General features: G+C 41.1%; 1 protein-coding gene across 11 annotated transcripts in view; it reads left to right on the forward strand.

Annotated features, from left to right (window-relative positions):
* Positions 1 to 21,245, forward strand: part of MAPK10 (mitogen-activated protein kinase 10) — a 263,109-nt gene that overhangs the window by 170,184 nt on the left and 71,680 nt on the right. For 9 of the 11 annotated variants that reach the window (XM_030564953.1, XM_030564951.1, XM_030564952.1 and 6 more), the window contains 5 exons: positions 8,757 to 8,886; positions 12,182 to 12,240; positions 13,820 to 13,958; positions 17,289 to 17,454; positions 20,802 to 20,873. In XM_030564953.1, the coding sequence (XP_030420813.1) occupies positions 8,757 to 8,886; positions 12,182 to 12,240; positions 13,820 to 13,958; positions 17,289 to 17,454; positions 20,802 to 20,873 (566 nt within the window). The remainder of the gene's footprint in view (positions 1 to 8,756; positions 8,887 to 12,181; positions 12,241 to 13,819; positions 13,959 to 17,288; positions 17,455 to 20,801; positions 20,874 to 21,245) is intronic. The other 2 variants (XM_030564955.1, XM_030564957.1) reach the window with 1 other exon arrangement.

A 21,245-nucleotide genomic window follows, 5' to 3' on the forward strand; every position in this document is an offset into this window, starting at 1 on the left:
TGACTTAACTATACCGGCTCTAATGAGTTTGCCACAATAAAGGAAGAAATCAAATATTATGCAAAAGTCAATGAACACTTGATCATACTTTATCAAGGCAAATCATGTCACTTGGAATAGATGGATGAAAAGAACTCTATTGGCAAATGTTAGTGCTCAAAAGCCAAATAAACTATTCTAACTGGAAAAACAACCACCACCACCCCCAAAAAAACCCACAACAACCTCCACACACCTCTAGAGTCAGATTAAATACTCCACTGACTCTGATATTCTTAGCAAGGAACATGTTTCTAAAAAGAGCACATTAATGGGAAAAATAGAGGATTGCTGGTTTCTAACCCTGAAGTATACAAACTGTGTGGGTGCAGTGGGGTAAGGAAGCAGGATAAGCCTTGGAGACAGAAAATAAAGCACTATCAAAATTCATTGGAAGAATGAAAAACTTTCACGTTTTCCTCAAGTAATCAGCTGAACATTTGCTTTGCTTAGCCTCAGGTGCTGTAATTCCATGGGATGCTGGGATTTCAGATCTTGTAAATGATGCAGCTCTACATGTGAATTACACGTTGTGTGCCTGGTACACTATGCTACATTGAGTGCTTAGTAGTACTGAATGGAGACTCAAGTCTGAGAGCCTGATTCTGCTCTCTCTACAGTGAGCGCACTCTATCAGGCGTAATTTAATTTATGTCAGTGAATTTATGCTAATTTAAAAGTGATGTAAAAGCACATTCTGTCTTCCCATGTCTGTGATTCACCACTAGCTAATAAAAGCACTTGGGTTTCTAATTCAGTTTTTTCCTTTCTTGTCAAAACTATATCGTATTGTCTGGGCTGGATCTTCTGGTCCATTTCCAGTGCAGTAGAGCAGACCTAAAATCAGCATAATTGGCCAGCTGTAGATTCTCCCTGAATAAGGCAACACAAGATTGGCTCAGAGCAGTCATACCAGCTCCTGCATGTCCCCTCCCTCCCTAGAGGTTGTGGCTGGGATGTCCTTATGCAAGGAATATTTACTTGCTGGAATTTCCCCTTTGGGCTATAGATTGCAGTGCTTAATTTAGATCAGCCCTGAGGATACTTTAACTTGTACCAGAGTGTTGGCAGGTCCCTGGCCAATCCTATGATTGATGGAGGGTAATGATGGCTTAAAGTAATATTTGTTCCATCCCCAGAGAGCCAGGAACTGGATTATTTTCCAAGCCCATGTGCAGCCCCCTGCCTCCGTTTCCAGATTTCCACATATTTGTAAATTGCTGATGAATGAGGAAAATGGAAGTTTTGCTGGTTTTCACGTATTGTAGCTTGAGAAACCCTCCGAGCTGTTCAGATATGTTATTAATTTTGAATAAGAACAACATAAGAATGGCCATACTGGGTTAGGCTAAAGGTCCATCTAGTCCAGTATCCTGTCGTCTGACAGTGGCCAATGCCAGGTGCTTCAGAGGGAATGAACAGAACAGGTAATCATCAAGTGATCCATTCCCTATCATCCATTCCCAGATTCTGACAAACAGAGACTAAGGACACCCTCCCTGCCCATCCTGGCTAATAGCCATTGATGGACTTATCCTCCAAGAATTTATCTAGTTCTTTTTTGAACCCTGTTGTAGTCTTGGAATTCACAACATCCTCTGGCAAAGAGTTCCACAGGTTGACTGTGAGTTGTGTGAAGAAATACTTCCTTTCATTTGTTTTAATCCTGCTGCCTATTCATTTCATTTTGTGACACCTAGTTCTTGGGTTATGAGAAGGAGTAAATAAACAACACTTCCTTACTTACTTTTTCCACACCAGTCATGATTTTATAGACCTCTGTTGTATCCCCCCCTTAGTTATCTCTTTTCCAAACTGAAAAGTCCCAGTCTTATTAATCTCTCCTCATATGGAAGCTGTTCCATGCCACTAACAATTTTTGTTACCCTTTTCCGAACCTTTTCCAGTTCCAGTATATCTTTCTTGAGATGGGACAACCACATCTGCACGCAGTACTCAAGATGTGGGCATACCATGGATTTATATAGAGGCAATATGATATTTTCTGTTTTATTATCTATCCCTTTCTGTTTGTTTTTTTTGACTGCTAGTGCACATTGAGTGGATGTTTTCAGAGAACTATCCACAATGACTCCAAGGTCTCTTTCTTGAGAGGGGTAAATGTGCGGGATGCACCCTATGGTGCCTCCCACTGGTCATCTCCGGGGATGAACTCCTCGACTCAGGAGTGCACTCTGTCAGCCGGTGATCCGCTACCACTGCTAGCCCCCATTTCCCTCCTAGGACCCCGGTGCCTCCCCCTGACAGTACCCTCCACAGTTCTGGGCCTCCCCTTCCCAGGGGAACCCCCACCCACTATCCCCACTTCACCTCAGTCTTGGCTACTGCCCAGTCTCCATCTAGCCCCTGTTCACTGGGGCAGACTGCAGTATCAGCCATTCATCACAGGCAAAGGGGTTTGGAATTGCTACCTCTGGCTATCTATGGGCTGTCCCCTGCAACCCAGTACCTAATAGGCCTTACTAGGCCTGTAGCCTGAGGCTTTCCTAGGCCGGAGCTCCCTGGCTACCTTGGCCTTTTCCCAGCCCTGATACACTCCAGATATCTGGTTAACCTCCCTGCAGCCAGTCCCTCCTCTCTCTGAACACAGAGAGAGACTGTCTGCTTGAGTTCCTGGCTTAAGCCTTTATAGGGCCAGCTGGGCCCTGATTGGGGCATGACCCCAGCTGAGCCTGCTTCCTCCCAATCAGCCCAGGCATCTTGCCCTTCCACAGCCCTCTTCTAGGGCTGTTTTAAACCCCTCTGGGCAGGAGCAGGTAACCATCCAGCTACAAGTGGTAACAGCTAATTTAGATCCCATCATTTTATATGTATAGCTGGGATTATGTTTTCCAATGTGCATTACTGTGCATTTATCAACACTGAATTTCATCTGCCATTTTGTTACCCTATCAAGCAGTTCTGTGAGACCTCTTTTCAGTCTGCTTTGGACTTAACTATCTTGAGTAGTTTTGTATCATCTGCAGATTTTGCCATCTCATTGTTTACCTCTTTGTCCAGATCATTTATAAATATGTTGAATAGTACTGGTCCCAGTACAGACCCCTGGGGACAGCATGAGAGATGGTGCAGTATTTCCCTGTAGTTATGTTGGGAAATTACTGTGCTTACTCGGATACCACTGTGAGCTAACTGTTGGTAAATGGTGAACTTGGTAATGATCATTAACATACATACAAATGTAGAAGATGTGAAGCTTAAAAGTTCATCACTACCTGACCTTCTGTATTTGGTGGAAATTGATAATGTGGGATTCCCACAGTATTCTTGCCAGCAAGTTAAAGAAGTATGGGCTGGATGAATGGACTATAAGGTGGATAGAAAGCTGGCTAAATCGTCAGGCTCAATGGGTAGTGATCAATGGCTCCATGTCTAATTGTCAGCTGGTATCAAGTGGAGTGCCCCAAGGATCAGTCCTGGGGCCGGTTTTGTTCAATATCTTCATTTATGATCTGTAGGATGGCGTGGAGTGCACCTCTGGAAGTTTGCAGATGACACTAAATTGGGAGGAGTGGTAGATATGCTGGAGGGTAGAGGTAGGATACAGAGGGACCTAGGCAAATTAGAGGATTGGGCCAAAAGAAATCTGATGAGGTTCAACAAGGACAAGTGCAGAGTCTTGCACTTAGGAAGGAAGAATCCCATGCACTGCTACAGACTAGGGACTGAATGACTATGCAGAATTCTGCAGAAAAGGACGTAGGGGCTACAGCGGCCGAGAAGCTGGATATGAGTCAAGTGTGTGCCCTTGTTGCCAAGAAGGCTAACGGTGTTTTGGGCTGTATAAGTAGGGGCATTGCCAGCTGATCGAGGGACATGATCATTCCCCTCTATTCAGCATTGGGGAGGCCTCATCCGGAGTTCTGTGTACAGTTTTGGGCCCCATACTATAAGGAGGACGTGGAAAAATTGGAAAGAGTCCAGCAGAGATCAACAAAAATGATTAGGGGGCTAGAGCACATGACTTATGAGGAGAGGCTGAGGGAATCTGGGATTGTTTAGTCTGCAGAAGAGAAGAATGAAGGGGGGATTTGATAGCTGCTTTCAACTACCTGAAAGAGAATTCCAAAGAGGATGAATCTAGACTGTTCTCAGTGGTAGCAGATGACAGAACAAGGAGTAATGGTCTCAAGTTGCAGTGGTGGAGGTTTATTAGCATATTAGGAAAAACTTTTTCACTAGGAGGATGGTGAAGCACTGGAATGGGTTACCTAGGAAAGTGGTGGAATCTCCTTCCTTAGAGGTTTTTAAGGTCAGGCTTGACAAAGCCTTGGCTGGGATGATTTAGCTGGGGATTGGTCCTGCTTTGCGCACGGGTTTGGACTAGATGACCTCTTGAGATCCCTTCAAACCCTGATATTCTATGATTCCTTCCATCCAATCGCCATAGGAGACCTCTGCTTAATGCTCCAGGGGAAGGTGGGAAAAAACCCAAAATCACTGCCAATAAGCCATGTATGCTGAGAAGATTCCTTCCTGACCACAAAACTGAAACTTCCTCTATTGTCTGTTCAGGCTCAAATTAATTAATTCTGGATGTTACGGCATATGGGCCTGATCTAAAGCTCGTTGAAGTAAGTGGAGAGACTCTATTGGCTCCAGAGGGGTTTAGAAGCATGCCCTGTGTAGGGATGGTAGAGCTCTAGAGTATTTTGAAGTTTCCTAAAACCTTTAGAACCATGTCCATGATTAATTTTTAATTATGTGAAATGCTTTCCTCTTCATTTAAACTATCTTCAAGGAAAATGTAAAATGTACTTTTTAAAAAAAAACATTTCATTTACAAGATGGAAGGCTATACTGAACATTCCCACTTGATCAGAGAAATCTTTTTTTGAAAATAATATAAAAATAATTAAAAAAAAATTATAGCAACTGTGACCTTTCATTTTGGCAAAGAGAAACTGAAGTTGCAGATCATAAGTTTTGAGTTAAGCTCCAAAATTAGAATTTATAAGTTTAAGTGAATTCCCAGGCCCAGTTAATAAAACCTTTAAGAAAGTGCTTGACGTTAAGGAAGGATGTTGAAGCATGAGCTTAATAACAACACTTTCCTGAACTGGGATCTTAATTTGAGAAAAGAAACATTTGTTTTGGAATATGGTGATCGTGTGTCTAAATGTCCATAAATCAATTCATGGACCAAATGTCCAATAACATCTTTCTTAGGATGGGAGAAATTATCTGGCTTTTTGAATCTCAAAAAGATATTGCTTCAGAGAGGATAGTAATGGTGGTAGGTGTCTAAAGTCAGGGAAGAGGGAATTTGAAGTAATAGGAAAGTCTGGGAAAAGGGATTTAAAAAAAAATCCTCTGACTCTGATATGTAGGTCACTGCTCTTCCTCTTGAATGTCAGTTAAAGTTATATCTCTACTTTTATTATAACAGACACATTTCACGATTAAAGATTCACTCCAATCTTGTTGCAGGCACAGAAGCTGCCCGAGGCAAGCAACAGTGGTTCGGGCCTGGAGTGCTTAGCACCAATAAACGCACCAGGGTGGAGAAGCAAAACACAAGTTTATTTGAGCTCAAAGAGGTGCTGGGAGACTTGGCACGCCTCAGATCCAGCACATCTAATACAAGCAGTTTACCTTTTTTATACTTTACTTTTAGCTAAGCCCGTCCCTTCTTTTCTCCCTCCCCCTTCTCCCCCTCGTAGCAGTTACATCAAGCAGTTACACTAAACAGTTAATCAAGGCTGGAGACTACAAGTCTATCTTGTTAGGTCCATTCCTTTGAATTACGACCTTGTCCTTTCTTCTTTGTGAACCGTTATCTCCTCTCCCTCGGCCAAAAGTATGCAGGCCTCATTAGTTCTGCCTTATACTGGTTTGAGCTGTATGGCAACTAATAACGGATGTTGCACCTGGCCTTTTCTATTTATTGGCCTGTTAGGTCAATTAGAGTTTAAACATGGAGGGACTTTTGCTCATCTGAGGCCTAAACAGGGAGATTCCATATCCTTATTGCCTTTTACCTTTTTAAGTTACTTAGGGTTATGCTTTGTGACACCAACAGTCTGACTCTTGATGTAGATAGGTTTCAGTACTATAGAGCAGGGTTATTTAAAGACCACTTTATTGTGTGTCATGTTACAATCTCAACATTTTGAGCTGTTTTTTTCAGTTGTGCTAGAGTTAAATAGGTAGAGTGAAATGCTGACTCCATTGATGTCAATGGCAAAACTTCCTCAGAAGGGGCTTTTAATGCACAAGTAATTTATAAAATAGCAGTGATTCTTAATTAATAGAATTGCTTTTGGTGTCCTGCAAGAGAAAAAAAAGAGGAGACTCAGTTGTGCCATTTGGAAAAGTAAATGCAACACCAGGAACTGCTGGGTAATATAGTTATTCAGATCCATATTAATAGTGCTGATGATGGAGAATAAAGTGTTTTCTGGTTTCTTTTGCATCCTGCAGGAGGCATGTGAGAGAAATTCCTTGGTGCAGGAGGCAATAGTCTGCTAAGTATGCAGAGCTCATCAGTTTCTCTGTAGTCTTTAACAAGGAGGAACAAGGTTGGTCTTGTTAAGGCACAGGACTGGCAGTCAGGAGGACTCAGTTCTGTTCCTGACATCAGTTTCTTCTCCCACCATGTGGTGATATTACTTTAACTCACGGGGTGGTGGGAAGTTTAATTTCTGATTATAAGCGTTTTGAGATCTAGAGATGGGTCTGATCCAAAGCCCTCTGACGTAAACAGGAGTCTTTCCATAATTGACTTCAGTAAGTCTCAGAGCAGGCCCTAAGTGTACAAGATAAGTTATTTTCACTCCTCTTTGGTCTTTGTAGTCTTTCCAGTCTGCAGACGCTAGTGACAAGAAACATTTTTATTTTTCACTGTTGATGAAATAATAAAGAATAAGAGAATAATGATGAGAAAATAATAATGGATGAGAGAAACTAGGTTTTTGAAAAAAAAATTATTTATCCTCTGAACTCGGGTTTAATTTATCCGTTAAACTAAGATGCTGTTCTTTGCTTTTAGAAAAATACTCCCTAGAAATGATTCCTTATGCTCTTGATGTGTGGTGTTATAAAGCAATGGCAATTGATAATATACAGTCTGAGATCATACACAACATTATTGGAAAATTATGCGGTTTGGTTCACGTAATTCTTTTTGTCTAAAACAAAATTGAATTACTTAACTTCACCCAGAGGAGGGAAATGATCATAAAGGGCATTGTTAAAAACACTCATTTCATACACACTTTGTTAGTTGCTGACTTAAGTAAGACAGATATCTGGTTGAAAACAATTGGAGCCTGGGTTTTTTGTTTGCTTGCTTTTTCTTGTAATTTTTTTCATGTTCTTTGAGTTTTCATCAGACACATCTTACAAATTAATTTTTAAAATTCAGATATGTAAATGGTAAGCATTATTCTGAAAGGGTTTCATTTCCAGTATTATTGGAATATGATGATTCATTCTAGAGAAATGGTTTAAGAAATTAAATCAAAAGGGAACTATTATTATTATTAACTCTCTCTAGAGAAAGTTGGGATTTGTTCACTGAGCCAGTTGCTGAATAAATCCTTAATGGTGGTGGGAAAAGCGACAGCGATAGTCCTTCTATTCTATTTTGTGTAGCTTCCTATATGGCAGTCATAACCGCAGTATCGGAGTGCCTTTCACAAGTGCATTAAGCAATATTACTAACTTCTGTCACATGTTTGTTCTCTCTTCCTCTTCCCAGAGGAAAATATATGTAGTGGAATATCTTGTTTTGGTAGTATGTTTGTTGTTTTGTTTGTTTGGGTTTGTTATATAGACATGCCACTGTATGTTTTGTTAGCGAAGGCAAGAGCAAATAAATACATATTGCTCGTGGAACAGAGTGTAGTGAAGTTTTGAGTGTCTGCGTGTGCACACAAACAACATAATGATTTCCCAGAAATTTAACTTAGGACGTGTTCTTTGTTCCTTACTTATTCCTTATTCAAATCAAATGCTATTGTTTTCAGCATTAGCTTGGCATGGGAATGGAAGGTTTTACTAGCGTCCTTATCAATTTAGTATAAGTTGACTATAGCTCTCTAGTGAGTTTATTGTCATAAGAATAAAACATTAAACCAAACATATATCCAGATAATGTTTCAGAGGCAACATGGATATGCAAAATCACAGAAGAAGGAGATATGAGTAGGAAAGTTTTGTTCTGGTTTCAGGATCACTCCAATGACGCTAGTTTTATTGTGCCCATGATAGGTATTCCAGCTCTAATATCTTTATGCAGTCATAAAGAGGTGTGCTTTGCACTGAAGACAGCAAAAACTCAGGTTTATTCTAATCCTCAACAGTCTTCCAGTGTTCCAAACAAAGATGAGAACTCTCGCCGATAGAGAGACACTTCTGAATCTCTTTGCTTCCTTAGGTTTTTCCTAGTCTATAGTAAAATCCATCTTTTACAGTGATTTTTTATGTTTAATAGGTCTTTCCAACTTTGCATGTAAATCTTATGCTGCTGTTGAAATTAATTATAAGTAATGATGTGTACTCTGTTCCATTGCTGTAAGATCTCACTCCCTCTGCGAGTGTGGATTTCCCATGCCCGTTATTCCCATGTCTGTCTCTGTAATTCTGGCTAATTAAGAAGACACCTGAATGGAAATTCCAGACATCCCATTCACCCTTAAAACTGAAGAATATCCTTTTAAAATATATAAATCTTGTATTTGTAATCATTGCAGCGCTGCATATGATGCTATCCTTGACAGAAATGTGGCTATTAAGAAGCTCAGCCGACCATTTCAGAATCAAACACATGCCAAACGGGCTTATAGGGAGCTGGTCCTCATGAAGTGCGTGAACCATAAAAATGTAAGTTTTCTTGCAGGGACCCAAGTGGTTGTTGGGTGCTTAATTTGTTAGGAAAAAAAGTCACATCTGTAATGAGATACTTTAACTTACGACTTCTGTTATTTTAAGGGCTAGATCTTAACCCAGACTACAAACCTACATATTGTAAGAACCCTACATGGGCTACCCTAACTTTAGGTCCTGGCACACATGAGTAAGCATGACTACTCCTGTGCTTGCTCTTTCTCCAGAGGAGGTGGGCAAAGAATGAATGGAGCTTTAGCTTCACCCTCTATTTGCTGGTATTGGCCAGCAGTATATTACTATCCTTCCAGGAGCATGGAGGTAGCAGGAGAGGGATTGTGACTCAGCATGATTCAGAGATATTCCCCTATCTCCAGGAGCTACTTCTGTAGTGGTGCAGTAAAAGCACACCCCTTGCACCGAGCTCTCCCTGAAGTCACAATCTAGCCCCCTCTATTGGAGTATTTGGTTGTATTGTCATGAAGATTCTGTTTATTGATAACCCCGTAAAGAGCCTATGGAGCACAATGGGAATCTGATATGCTTTTCCTTTGTCATGTAAGACGCTATTACTGGTTACTTTATTGCCAACTGTTTGGATAGTTCATACTAAGGCTGTATAACTAGAATCTCTGAAGCCACATACTATTTTGTTTTATTTCTTCTTAATCTTAAGAAATGAACAGTGACGGTAGATTTTTTAGTCCTTAATTCTCCTTACCTCTACTTGCCTTGCGTATAAACATTTTCTTTAGCCTTATACTGGAATGGCCAGTATATGGTATTCAAAGATTGGAATGATATGTTTAATACAGGATAGTGTGGCTTGTGGCCAGGGGATACCCATGGGTACCCCATCACATTGCTGAAATGTTTCTCTGCTAGTTTCTTTTTTGTGCAAACTCGCCACTCCTGTTAGTGCCCTTATATCATAATTGCCCAAACCATGTTATGGAAGTCCCAATGAAATCAGTAGAACTACTCATGGGAGAAAAGCAAACTGCATATATCCTTTTATTTGTAGCATAGTATATTGTCACTACCGGCTCTTAAGATCCAAGGCTAGTATCTTCCTATGTCTGTGGACTGATTTTAGCCCATTGGGGATGCTACAAATAATAGTGACAATAGACAGTGCACATTAGTTTCCATTGAGAGTAAATGAATAACAGTTCATTACCTGTAAACACTTTTCTCAGATCTTCCTCGTCACAGAAACTGAATAAATGAGCATGAGAAGCCTGATAGACTGTAAGATTTGACACACTATTTCTCAATCTTTAGTTCACAGGGAGAGAACAGAATTGGCTACATGTTTTTTTTCTTTCAATGAGGGAGAGCCCTGAAATCACAAAGAGTTTGGAATGAAAATCTGTGCAATCCAAAGACTTGCTCTGAAGGTTGCAGATAGAAATTTACCACCAGTCTCCTGTTACTACCCTATCGCTAGTGACTATTCGTTTGATCCTTTAATTTACAGATGAATAATGTGCCTGGCAGACACTTCACAGAGTCCACTTAGAGTTATTTTGCTGTACTTTTCTAAACACTGAGTTGTCCTTAAATTTTCAAAGAGTTGTGCAGGGCTCTAGCTGTCTCATTGCCATTGGCTTGGATGGAAACGGCATGATTTAGATCCCTGCACACCAGTTTGAAAATATAGAGCTGGGTGAGTTGTGCTTGGCACATAACTAGAGGTTGCATGGTGCATTATTACCCATGATTCTTAATGTACTGTAAGGGGCAGAAGGCTAGAGAGATGGGGTTGATTTAAAATTAGACTATTACAAAAGTACTATACAGTAGAACCTGAGAGTTACAAACACCAGAGATACAGACTGACCAGTCCACCACACACCTCATTTGGAACTGGAAGTATGCAATCAGGCAGCAGCAGAAACCAAAAAATAAAGAAGAGCAAATACAGCACAGTACTGTGTTAAACAGAGACTATGAAAAAAAGGGGAAATTTAAAAAAAATAATTTGACAAGGTAAGAAAACTGTTTCTGTGCTTGTTTCATTTAAATTAGAAGCAGCATTTTTTTCATTTAAATTAAAAGCAGCAAAGTTTCAAAGCTGTAGTAAGTCAAAAGTAAGCTATAATCTTTTGAAAGAACAACCATAACATTTTGTTCAGTTATGAACAGTTCAGAGTTACGAATAACCTCCATTCATGAGGTGTTCATAACTCTCAGGTTCTACTGTATATAACACAACAGCTGTAAACCTATTACCTGCTCTTAAGTTTTGGCTGTCTGTTGTTAAAGCTTTCAGAGGAACCACTAGAAGAGAGAGATCTCAAAAATATTGAGAAAAGGGGGAAGAAGCAAGGTAAGATGGTGGAGGAAAGATAAAAGTGCAGAGGCAAAGAGGTGGATAGAGCAGTAAGAGAGAAAATTAAGGCTTTCTTTAAAAAAATATAAGCCCAGATTGTCACGTTTTCCCACTAAGAAAGCCTGCCAAGGGAGTCAAGTGGGGATAAAGACTCTGTGAGGTTCCTTTCATGGAGTTTCCTGAGAATTCTTCCTTCTCTTTTCATGTGAGGCGGGGGAAGAAAGGGAATTCAGGTCTCAAGTCCCACAACCCTCCCTCCCTAGAGGTACTGTGGCTTTGTGCTGCCTCCTAGGCACTGCCAACTCTCTGGCAGATTCCTGTCAGCAGCATTCCCTACTGACTGTGTTCTCTGGAATCTCACTTTAAAAAACAGAATGGTGTGCAGGACACCTCTGGCCACTTTCCAGAGCTCTCTGAGGTTCTCCCATTTTGAGATGTATGTATGACAGCAAGACAGCTGGGAATTGGATTTTTTTTTTTATGAAAGAGCATCTGTGCCAAAAAATTTAAGACATGTCCGAGAGAATGGAAAGTCCTGTGTTTTGTGTTTAATAGGATGATGTTTGATTATTTCTCCCCACAGACACATAGCCTTGATATACCAGAAATGGCCAGTGACTTTACAAGGACTGTCACATTTGTTTGAGTTGAGGCTGGAATTTGAACCTGCAGCTCCAGAATTCACAAGACTAATGGCTTCAACATTTTGATCAGTTGCTGTCCATCACCACTCCTCTCGCACACACCCTTTCAAATGCATCCTGAACAATAATGGAGCTCTGAAAAATTGTTCTGAAATTTACCAGCTGCCTACGAGCAACTATGGCAGGACTTGTCAGTGCAAATTGAACAGTGAAAAACCGATGCCATTATTTAATACAGCAGTCCTTCAAAATGTGATCAACTGCATATGTTTTATCTTCTCTCTCCCTCCCTCTGTCTTACTCTGCTTTTCAGATTATCAGTTTATTAAATGTCTTCACACCACAGAAGTCTCTGGAGGAATTCCAGGATGTGTAAGTAACACGGGCAGTAATTAAACTAAAGCTTTAGAGGGAGGTGGGCATTGATATTGTATAGTGAACATAAAAATCCCAATATAATAAAAAGGATGAGCTCCTCTAGCAAATTATCTTGTGAAAATGAAGCTTTAAATAGAATTTGGAAATGTAGACTGGTCTATTTTAGTGAACTCGCCCTGAATCAAATTTATAAGGCAGCTATCACCTTTGTATCTAAGTTCTGGAATAGAACATGTGTGCAAAGCGTGCTAATGGCTGTTCTTAAGACAGGTAGTGTGGAGGAATAGGAGCATCTACGAGAAAGTGTACTTTGTTCCTTTGTGTTATTGGTTTGCTCAGGAAATGTTGTTGTATAACTCTCCAAGGTATGTGAGAGTGCTTTAAAATGTGGTGATTCACCTTGAAATAATATCATTGTAAAAGAGACTGATGTGAAACATTTTTTCTCTTTCATATTTATTGTGGGATAACCTTTCACTGTGTCAAATTTTTTTGCCTTGGGAAATAGTGGCAGGGTGTGAGCTCCACTGAACATTGTGTACACCATGGGCGCTACTGCATTTAATGAACTCGCCCTGAATCAAATTTCAGATAGTCGCAAGCGTTGCCGTTTTATGTCACCTAAATGGCTTCTGCCTTTCAGTCTATAGCACCTTGCTCCATATTGCCGTATCATAAAAGGGAGGAGTTACTAGCATTGTTTGGAGTCAGGAAAGTACTGTCTATGTGTCTGCACAAAGATGTGCTGCTCCATTGCAATAATCTTGTTATTGTAGTCCTCTGCAGAGAATTGGTGAGGTGAGCCTGAGCTGGGAAGCTCACATATAAATCTAGATCTAGAGTCTTCCCAGAGTTTGAGGGAGTTTGGATCTGGTGCCCCAGTTAAAGTCCATCTCTACTTAAGAATAAATGTCCCTTAAAAACGGAGCTGGTGAGTTAAATGTATTAACTGATCACTTCTGGAGGACTGAGTTAAAATCCGATTAAGACTATCACTCTATCTTATTTAGCAGAAGCACAGTGTACAGTTGGATTAGTTAATTGGCATTAAAACCATATAGGGTCACCCAGACTTATAAACACTTCAAACAGATTTATTGTGGTAATAGATATTTACCCTTCCTACCTTCATCAGTCCAGTGATCTCTGGAAGAAATCCTCTGATCAAATTACAATAGCCATTTCTCATGAGAAAAGGCTTGCAGCTTGGTGCATGTGGCATCAGCATGTTTGAGGATCCTGCTGCCTTGTGTGCCCATGTAGAGCACAGTCACTGTGCTATGGAGTGTGCCAGGTAATCCCCGATATTCAAAGGATGTCAATGGGGCATTCTTGGAATGCTGCAATGGGAGACAAATCACAGAATGGTTCAAGTATTACTGAGCTTTGTGCTGGGGCTCAGGTGAATGGCCAGTTCAAAATCTTTTCTCCATCTGTGTTACCATCTCATAGTGGAAATAAAAAAGAAGCAAACTGTGAAGAGAGAGACGTGAATGTTGATTATTGCACAGAAGTTACTGGAAGCTCCATTCCTGTGCAGGCAAAAACTGTATGACTTTATTCTCCTATTTAGTTACCTGGTAATGGAATTGATGGATGCCAACTTGTGCCAGGTGATTCAGATGGAATTAGACCATGAACGAATGTCTTACCTGCTCTACCAAATGCTGTGTGGGATCAAGCACCTTCACTCTGCGGGAATCATTCACAGGGTAAGGGAACTGCACTTTGAAGGACAAGATACCGGTAGTTGTTTTTGTTAAGAGTCTTGGTCATGTCAACATGCAAACTTTGTGATTAAACTCCTTCATCAAGACCCAGCCTTCTCAATGTAAATATTGAGACTTATCTGTCAATAGCCTACGTGTCTGGCAAGTTAGCTGCATGGTTGTATGTTAGGGATAAGGACATTTGTCAAGTTAATAATCAAACAAAAAAGGAATGAGTCATAGGTAGTGTAAGACACACAGTGATTATGATTATTGGAGAAGGTGGCAATAACTGCACTTTCTCCTGAAGCTGTTGCTATCTCTCTGAAGGCTGACAGTTTAAACTAATGTAAGCTATAGTGCATTAAACTGCTATAAATTGATGGTGTCCAAACTGTGGTCCATGAATCATTTGGTGGAGTTCCATGGAGAGCTGTCTGGTCTTATGTAATTGGTTCTCCTCATTTTCATTTGCTTAAATGCATGAAAAGAGTGCTAAACATATGTTAAATACGATCCCAACGTTATTTTATCATGTAAGCAATTGCTGTCGTTGCTACAGGAATGAATGAGAAGATAGGTGGTCCGTGCAATTGTTGATACTAGAGTAAATGGTCCATACAATTGTGAACAGGATGGGAAGTGGTCCAGCTGACCCTGAATGCATGGGAAAATGTCCATGAGACAACCTTTCTCTTAAGATGTGGTCCACGCTATGAAAATAGCCTGGGAACCTCTGCTCAAAAAACAGTAATTTTTATGGCTTCTGAAGGGAAGGGAAGAAAGATTGATGAAATGATTTTCATGTTCGATGTTACTTTATAATGTAACCCTTCTGCCCCTCTGAGTTGGCAGCAACAAGGGCCGGGTTCAGTATCCAGGGGTTCCGTTTCAATAACCCAATTCCAAACCAGCTCGAGCCCCCACCCAGTGACCTGGGAAAATCTTACACACACCCCTAGGTGCCTCAAAGAGGCAATGCTTCCCCTCTCGCAAGCACAGAGTCTTGGTGTAGCAGGAAAGATTTAATACATGAGATAAACAACAAACACTAAATTGGGAAAAACACCTCTACTAGAGTTCATAGACCAAACCGTGAGCCAAGACCCACCCCAGGATTTTGAGCTGTGTCCTCTTTCCTGGGCTTTTGAGTCGAGCAACCCCCAAATCACCCACAGTCCCAAAAGTCTCTGTCCTGGGTCAGTGCAGCCCCAAAGTTCGAGAGTCTATCTGCAGAGGTCTCCCCCGCCCCAGCCTGGTAGACAGGGGCACCTTACGTGGTCCAGGGCCGACTGCCCTGCCTCTCCGTGGGTTCTGCTCCCGCCTTCTCCACGAACTGCTGCGCTTTACCAGCCGCTCCACTCTGCTCCTCCAGCCGTCCTCAGAAACTGCTCCGCTCCGCCGGCTGCTCTGCTCCACCAGCTACCTTGTGAGCTGCTCCAGTTGTCCCTGCAGACTGCTCAGCTCTGCTCGCTCTGTGGGCGCTCCGCCCATCTCACAGCTACTCCGCTCCGCCAGCCGCTCCGCTGCCACCAGCTGTCCCGTGATCCGCTCCAGCCGTCCCCACAAACTGCTCCACAGTATAGCTTTGGGCTCCCCACTAGTTAGCACTGTACTCAGTGCTCTCAGCTCAGTGATTTTAGCTCAGTGATTTTCAGCTCTTAGTGATTTTCAGTTCTTAGTGATTCCAGCTCATAGTAGGGGAGCCCCAGTGCTAGTGCACCATTAGCCAAAAGTGATTTCAGCTCAGTAACCTGTATCTGGATTCTTAAGGAAATAAAAAATCAACTCTGACATTCCACAGTGGAGAGAGGAGGAGGTGCAACTGGTGCTTCTAGCTCCACAAGGAGACTGCACCACCAGGCACAAATACCTGTTCCCAGCCTCTCTCAATTCTCTGGGTTTTGGAACCCATGTCCCATGTCTAGCCAGTACCACCCAACTGAGGGTGAGCAATTTGTCACCAAGCAATCCCACAGCTTGGGAGTCTGGGATAGGGTGGGCGTGCCTATGCAAATACACTCTCTGACATTCTTTCCACCAGATGTCAGGGTAGAGCTTATCCTGACTCTGCTTACAATAATATACAAAGACCTCCTTTCCTAAAACATATATTTTGTAGAGCAGGGGTTCTCAAACTGGGGGTCAGGAACCCTCAGGGGGGTCACGAGGCTATTACATGAGGGGGGTCATTAGCTGTCACCTCCTCCCCAAACTCTGCTTTGCCTCCAGCATTTATAATGGTGTTAAATATATAAAAACATGTTCCTAATTGATAAGGGGAGCTGCACTCAGAAGCTTGCTATGTGAAAGGGATCACCAGTAAAAAAAAAGTTTGAGAACCACTGGTGTAGAGGATGTAGTATGTTTGGCTGCTATAGTTCCCATAGTGTTCCAGGTAAAGAAAGGGTCAGATTGTTTTTGTAAATAAAATATTCACATGAACCTGCATACACAGTTCAAAATGGTTCTAGTTATTGGAGCACAGTGAGCGCTGCCCCACTCAGAATAAAGTATAAACAAAAATATTTCATCACTCTGAATCTATAAGCCTTTTAGAGCTATTAATTTAACAGCAGAATGCTTCCACCATCCAGAGGAAAGTATTCAAAGTTACAAAAGCCAGAAGGGACCATTGTGATCATCTACTTTGATCTCCTGTATAACACAGGTTATAGAACTCCCCAGAATAATTCCTTTTGAACTACAGAATATCTTTAAAAAGTCTTGATTTAAAAGTTATCACTGATGGAAAATCCACCATGAACCTCGGTAAATTGTTTCAATGGTTAATTACCATCACTATTAAAAATGTATGCCTTATTTCCAGTCAGAATTTGTCTAGCTTCAGCTTCAGCCATTGGGTCTTGTTATATCTTTGTCGGATAGATTGAGGAACCCATTATCAAATATCTGTTCCCCATGTAAGTACTTGAAGTACTGTGATCAAGTCATCCCTCAGTCTTCTCTTTGTTAAGCAAAATAGATGGAGATCCTTCAGGCTGTCACTGAGAGACGCATGTTTTCTAATCATTTAATCATTCCCCGACTTCCCTGAAATTTCTCCAATTTAGCAGTGTCCTTCTTGATGGAATTAAGCTGCTTGAAGGATCTGGACTATATCTCTAGAGCACACATTCCAATAGGAGGTGCCAAAGCAACAACAGGATTCAGACACAGGCTAAAAAGTGCCTTTCGTGACTGACTGCACGCACATGCAGCTATGGAGCAGCGAAGTGTTTAGAGGTCCACCCAAAGCATTGATCCAGATCACCATTGTGCACGGCCTTCACAGATGGCAGTCATGTCTGTTTTCCTTTGTCTCTCTTGCAGGATTTAAAACCAAGTAATATTGTGGTAAAGTCCGATTGCACGTTGAAGATTCTGGACTTTGGACTGGCCAGGACTGCAGGCACCAGCTTCATGATGACTCCCTATGTGGTGACACGTTATTACAGAGCACCAGAGGTCATCTTGGGAATGGGCTACAAAGAGAACGGTAGGGCTGTACCTCAATAGCAAAGGCTATGTGGCCGGCAGGGCCAGGGCTCTTGTGACAATTTATGGGCACCAGGAGAGGGAAATAATAGCAGTAAAGAACACCTTGAATTTAAAAACTAAAGTGATGTTAGATCTGAATTTTCCCAGTATTACAATCAAACTGCAATATCTGATGATACTTGTCATGCAGTTTGCATTGAATTTAACCACATAGTATTGCAGGTTAACAACCTGTGATTGACCAGCACTCCTTTGCCTGACTGGGCGGCTGAAGAAAGTGTGTACCCGTAAAGGCTGCTGTGACCCAGAGATAGTATGGGAATTGTTAGGGTTGCCAAATGGATTAAAAGCCAGCTCTTCTGAATCTCAGACCTCTCCAGTGAGGAGGAAAGAAGAGATGGAACCAAACCAAATTTGGAATCCAAACATTCCCAAATGTTTCAAGATGCAGACCCAGATTTGAATCTCAAGAATGGCTTCTATATGTATAATAGGCTGAACTAACATCCCAGACTCTAACAACCCGCCGTTAGCGTATACAAGATCTAGATGTGAATTGTGCAGCTTGAGCCCATCTTTAGTGGAAAGAGAAGGGAGGAAGAGGAGGAAACTGAACTATGGTACTTTTTTGTTGTTTCGCTTGTATGTAATCCTCCTTGCTTAGATAGAGAGCTCTGCTGTGAAAAACCTACTGATGGTATATCTTTCTGTCCTTGAACAGGCTATGGGATGCAGGTAGAGCTAGCATATTACAGAGATGCCTATAAGAAAGAGCTCATTGTAGGAGGGATAAAAGGAAAGCTTTATCAAATACATAGTTCTTGTTCTATAACATAATTGAACTTTATAATTGTCTAGGTGCTAGGTAGACCAAGCTGGAAAGAAGATTAGGAAATGTTGTGGAGAAAAGTCTATTATATTATTTCTGATGCCAAAGCAATCTGTTAGATGAGAAGACCTTTTCAATGACAAATGTAATGGGAAAGTAGCAGAAGCTCCAAACTATTTTACGTTAAGTTGGAGAATCCAACTAACATGCAGTAGAATTTGAAGTAACACTGACAGCATTCTTCAGCTGACAATGACATTGTATGCTTGGTTTTTTAGATGGATTTCTTTACTCAAGCGATAATACAGGCATGCTCATAACACGCCTGTAAGCTATTTCATTACATGAATTGCTGGTAATATTCATGGATTCACAATGCAGGTTTTAATACTGTAGTTAGTAATTAGGAAAAAAATAGCACAAGTGCACTTTGGCTTTCTCATCGACTGAGTGCCTCCAAAAATCTTAACTGAGTTCAACACACATGTCATCAGTCCCTAATCTCTTTCACAAAATGAGTTTGTTGTTGTGTTTGACACAGCAGAGAAATTTCCTCTGGTTTCATGCTGTTATAGTGGCACCTGGGAAAAGTTTGGGGCAGTTTTGTGGTCAAGTGAAAGACAGATTTGCGGAGGCACTCAGAATGTGTGCAACCCTCAAAGGGACGGATCGAGTGCCCTAGAAGTTAATGGAGAGATTCCCATTAATGTCAATGGGCCATGGATCAGGCTCAAAGCAAGCAGGAAGCTTTTTTATTTCAATTGAGCAAGATAAAACAGGCAAACATTTAAAAAATAAATTAAATTTGAAACAATGAATAAAGGAAATGCGGATCAGCAAATCTGAGGAGCTGATGTGTACAAGGGACCTGATCCAGGTCTCACTGAAGTCAATGGGAAAGATTGTTCTCCACACCGCTGCTCAGGCCTGTGCTACTGTGCTACATGAGCTCCCCCATTTTTTCCTCCCCACTTTGTATGCTGACTACGAAGATTGTTCGCTGCTTTCATTTTCTCTCTGCGCCCGATTGGCTAACAATGCATAGTTAGCGTTATTTTGCTGAACTTCCCTTGGAAGGAACCAAAACTACCACAAAGAAGAAAACTCTAACCCCACCTCAGGCATGCTTTAGCTGTCCTGTGCACCCAATACCTCTACCCTCCTTTCCCAGATGAAACATTTCACCCTTATTTTGTTTTACCAACAACAACAAAAAGTTTTGGTTTGCTTGTTTTTATTTTGTTTTTTAAAGGACGAAAAGGGGAGAAGAAAAAGAGGAGAAATTGGTTGTACATTCCAAAAAATTATCACAAAACAAGGATTTGAAGTTGGGAAAATATGGCAGTTTCTTGAAAAATAGTTTTTTCTTCACCATTCAGAGTGCTGAACCTTTCTTTCTTTGCACTCTGTATCATCAAGTATCTGTCTTCCCCCCACCCCCCCCCTTGTACAATTTGAAGGAAGAAAAACCTCACCTAAACCAAACAGATGAGCAGTGCACATTGCATCCAGTACATGAAGTCAGGATGGGAAGCATAGAAACCTTCCTAGAAGACATGCTGGTATTCACTCTATGCAGCATTCTGTATTTTAGTACCTATACAGTACCCAGCATAGGCAGTGTAGTCCAGACTTTGTGGTCTTTCCCCTACATAGAGCTGGATCTTGCAGCAGGAGTTTGCAATACTCAGTGACTGTAGGATGGGGTCCTGACCTTCAGTCCTTACTTCTGTCCCAGTTAGGACAGTTAGTGTGAGTGAGGGCTTCAGGTTCAGATTCAGTACTGCAGTAATAAACCCATAGGCTGGCCCAAAAGCCAAGTAGAGGGTGATTCCAGATGATCACTTTTTTTTTGGTAAGGATTTGGGTTTTTATTTTCAGCCTTTGTATTTTTCCCACCCACTAAGTGCAGTTTGTCCTTGCAGACCCAAGACAGCTGTACATCTCTATTTATTTTTACTTTCTGGCTAGCATTGTGCCCTTTTTACCCTGTGGGTTCCACACAATCTCAGGGGCAGGATGAGGGCAAAATGAGAGAGCTCCCCTTCAAGTTCATGCCTTCCTTTTTCACGTGTATTAGAAAGCATAGCAGTAAGCCCTCTGCTGAAAACCCCTGGATGGTTTTAACATAGATTGGAAACTGATCAGCTGATCATGTCTAACACATGAAGCCTGCTTGTGAGTTCATTGGGTCTAGGTGCATTGTTCATGTTGCCTGAATCAGAAAGAGACTGTATTGACAAACCTCTGTTGGTTTTCCTGTGAAAAAAGGTTCATATTTTTATTTCAGTTAGTGTAATGAAAACCCTGACAATGCTGATATTTCAAATATATTTTTTAATTTTACTGAGCCTGATAGTTCTTTTATCTATTTACTTATTTTAGCGTTTGGTGGGTGGAGAAAAAACTGTACTATTCTGATCAACCTGCTCTTTTTCCCCTCCTTTAGGAGTGAAGTGTCTTAGTTAACTTTGCTTTTTCCCCCCTTCTACACTTCCCTGTCTCTGCTGTTCTAGTGGATATATGGTCTGTGGGATGCATTATGGGAGAAATGGTTCGCCACAAAATCCTCTTTCCAGGAAGGGACTGTATCCTTGTGCCATTTGCTGCAGCTTCACCTATTTATTTATTCCTCTCCTTCATCTCATCCCCTCTTAAACATATAATAAATATACCAGGACTGTAAGGATAGAAGCAAAAAGTTGAATTTACGAGGTCTTAGTAATTTTGAGGGGGAATAACCCAATTCATGAAATGAACAAAAAATAAAGAAATCAAAATGGAAAAACAGATACAAGCTGAATTATTTCAATCCAATCTTTTTCTTTTATTATTTTAAAATCTTTAGTCCTCCTGTCTTATGTAAAAAGTGTGTATGCCATATTAAGAAAGAATACAGAAAACAAATGTTTAGCATACCTTACTGATTACCCTTTCACACAAAAAACAAAACACCCTAT

This window comes from Gopherus evgoodei, chromosome 5 (genome assembly GCF_007399415.2).
Source record: "Gopherus evgoodei ecotype Sinaloan lineage chromosome 5, rGopEvg1_v1.p, whole genome shotgun sequence".
NCBI classification, from domain to species: domain Eukaryota; kingdom Metazoa; phylum Chordata; order Testudines; family Testudinidae; genus Gopherus; species Gopherus evgoodei.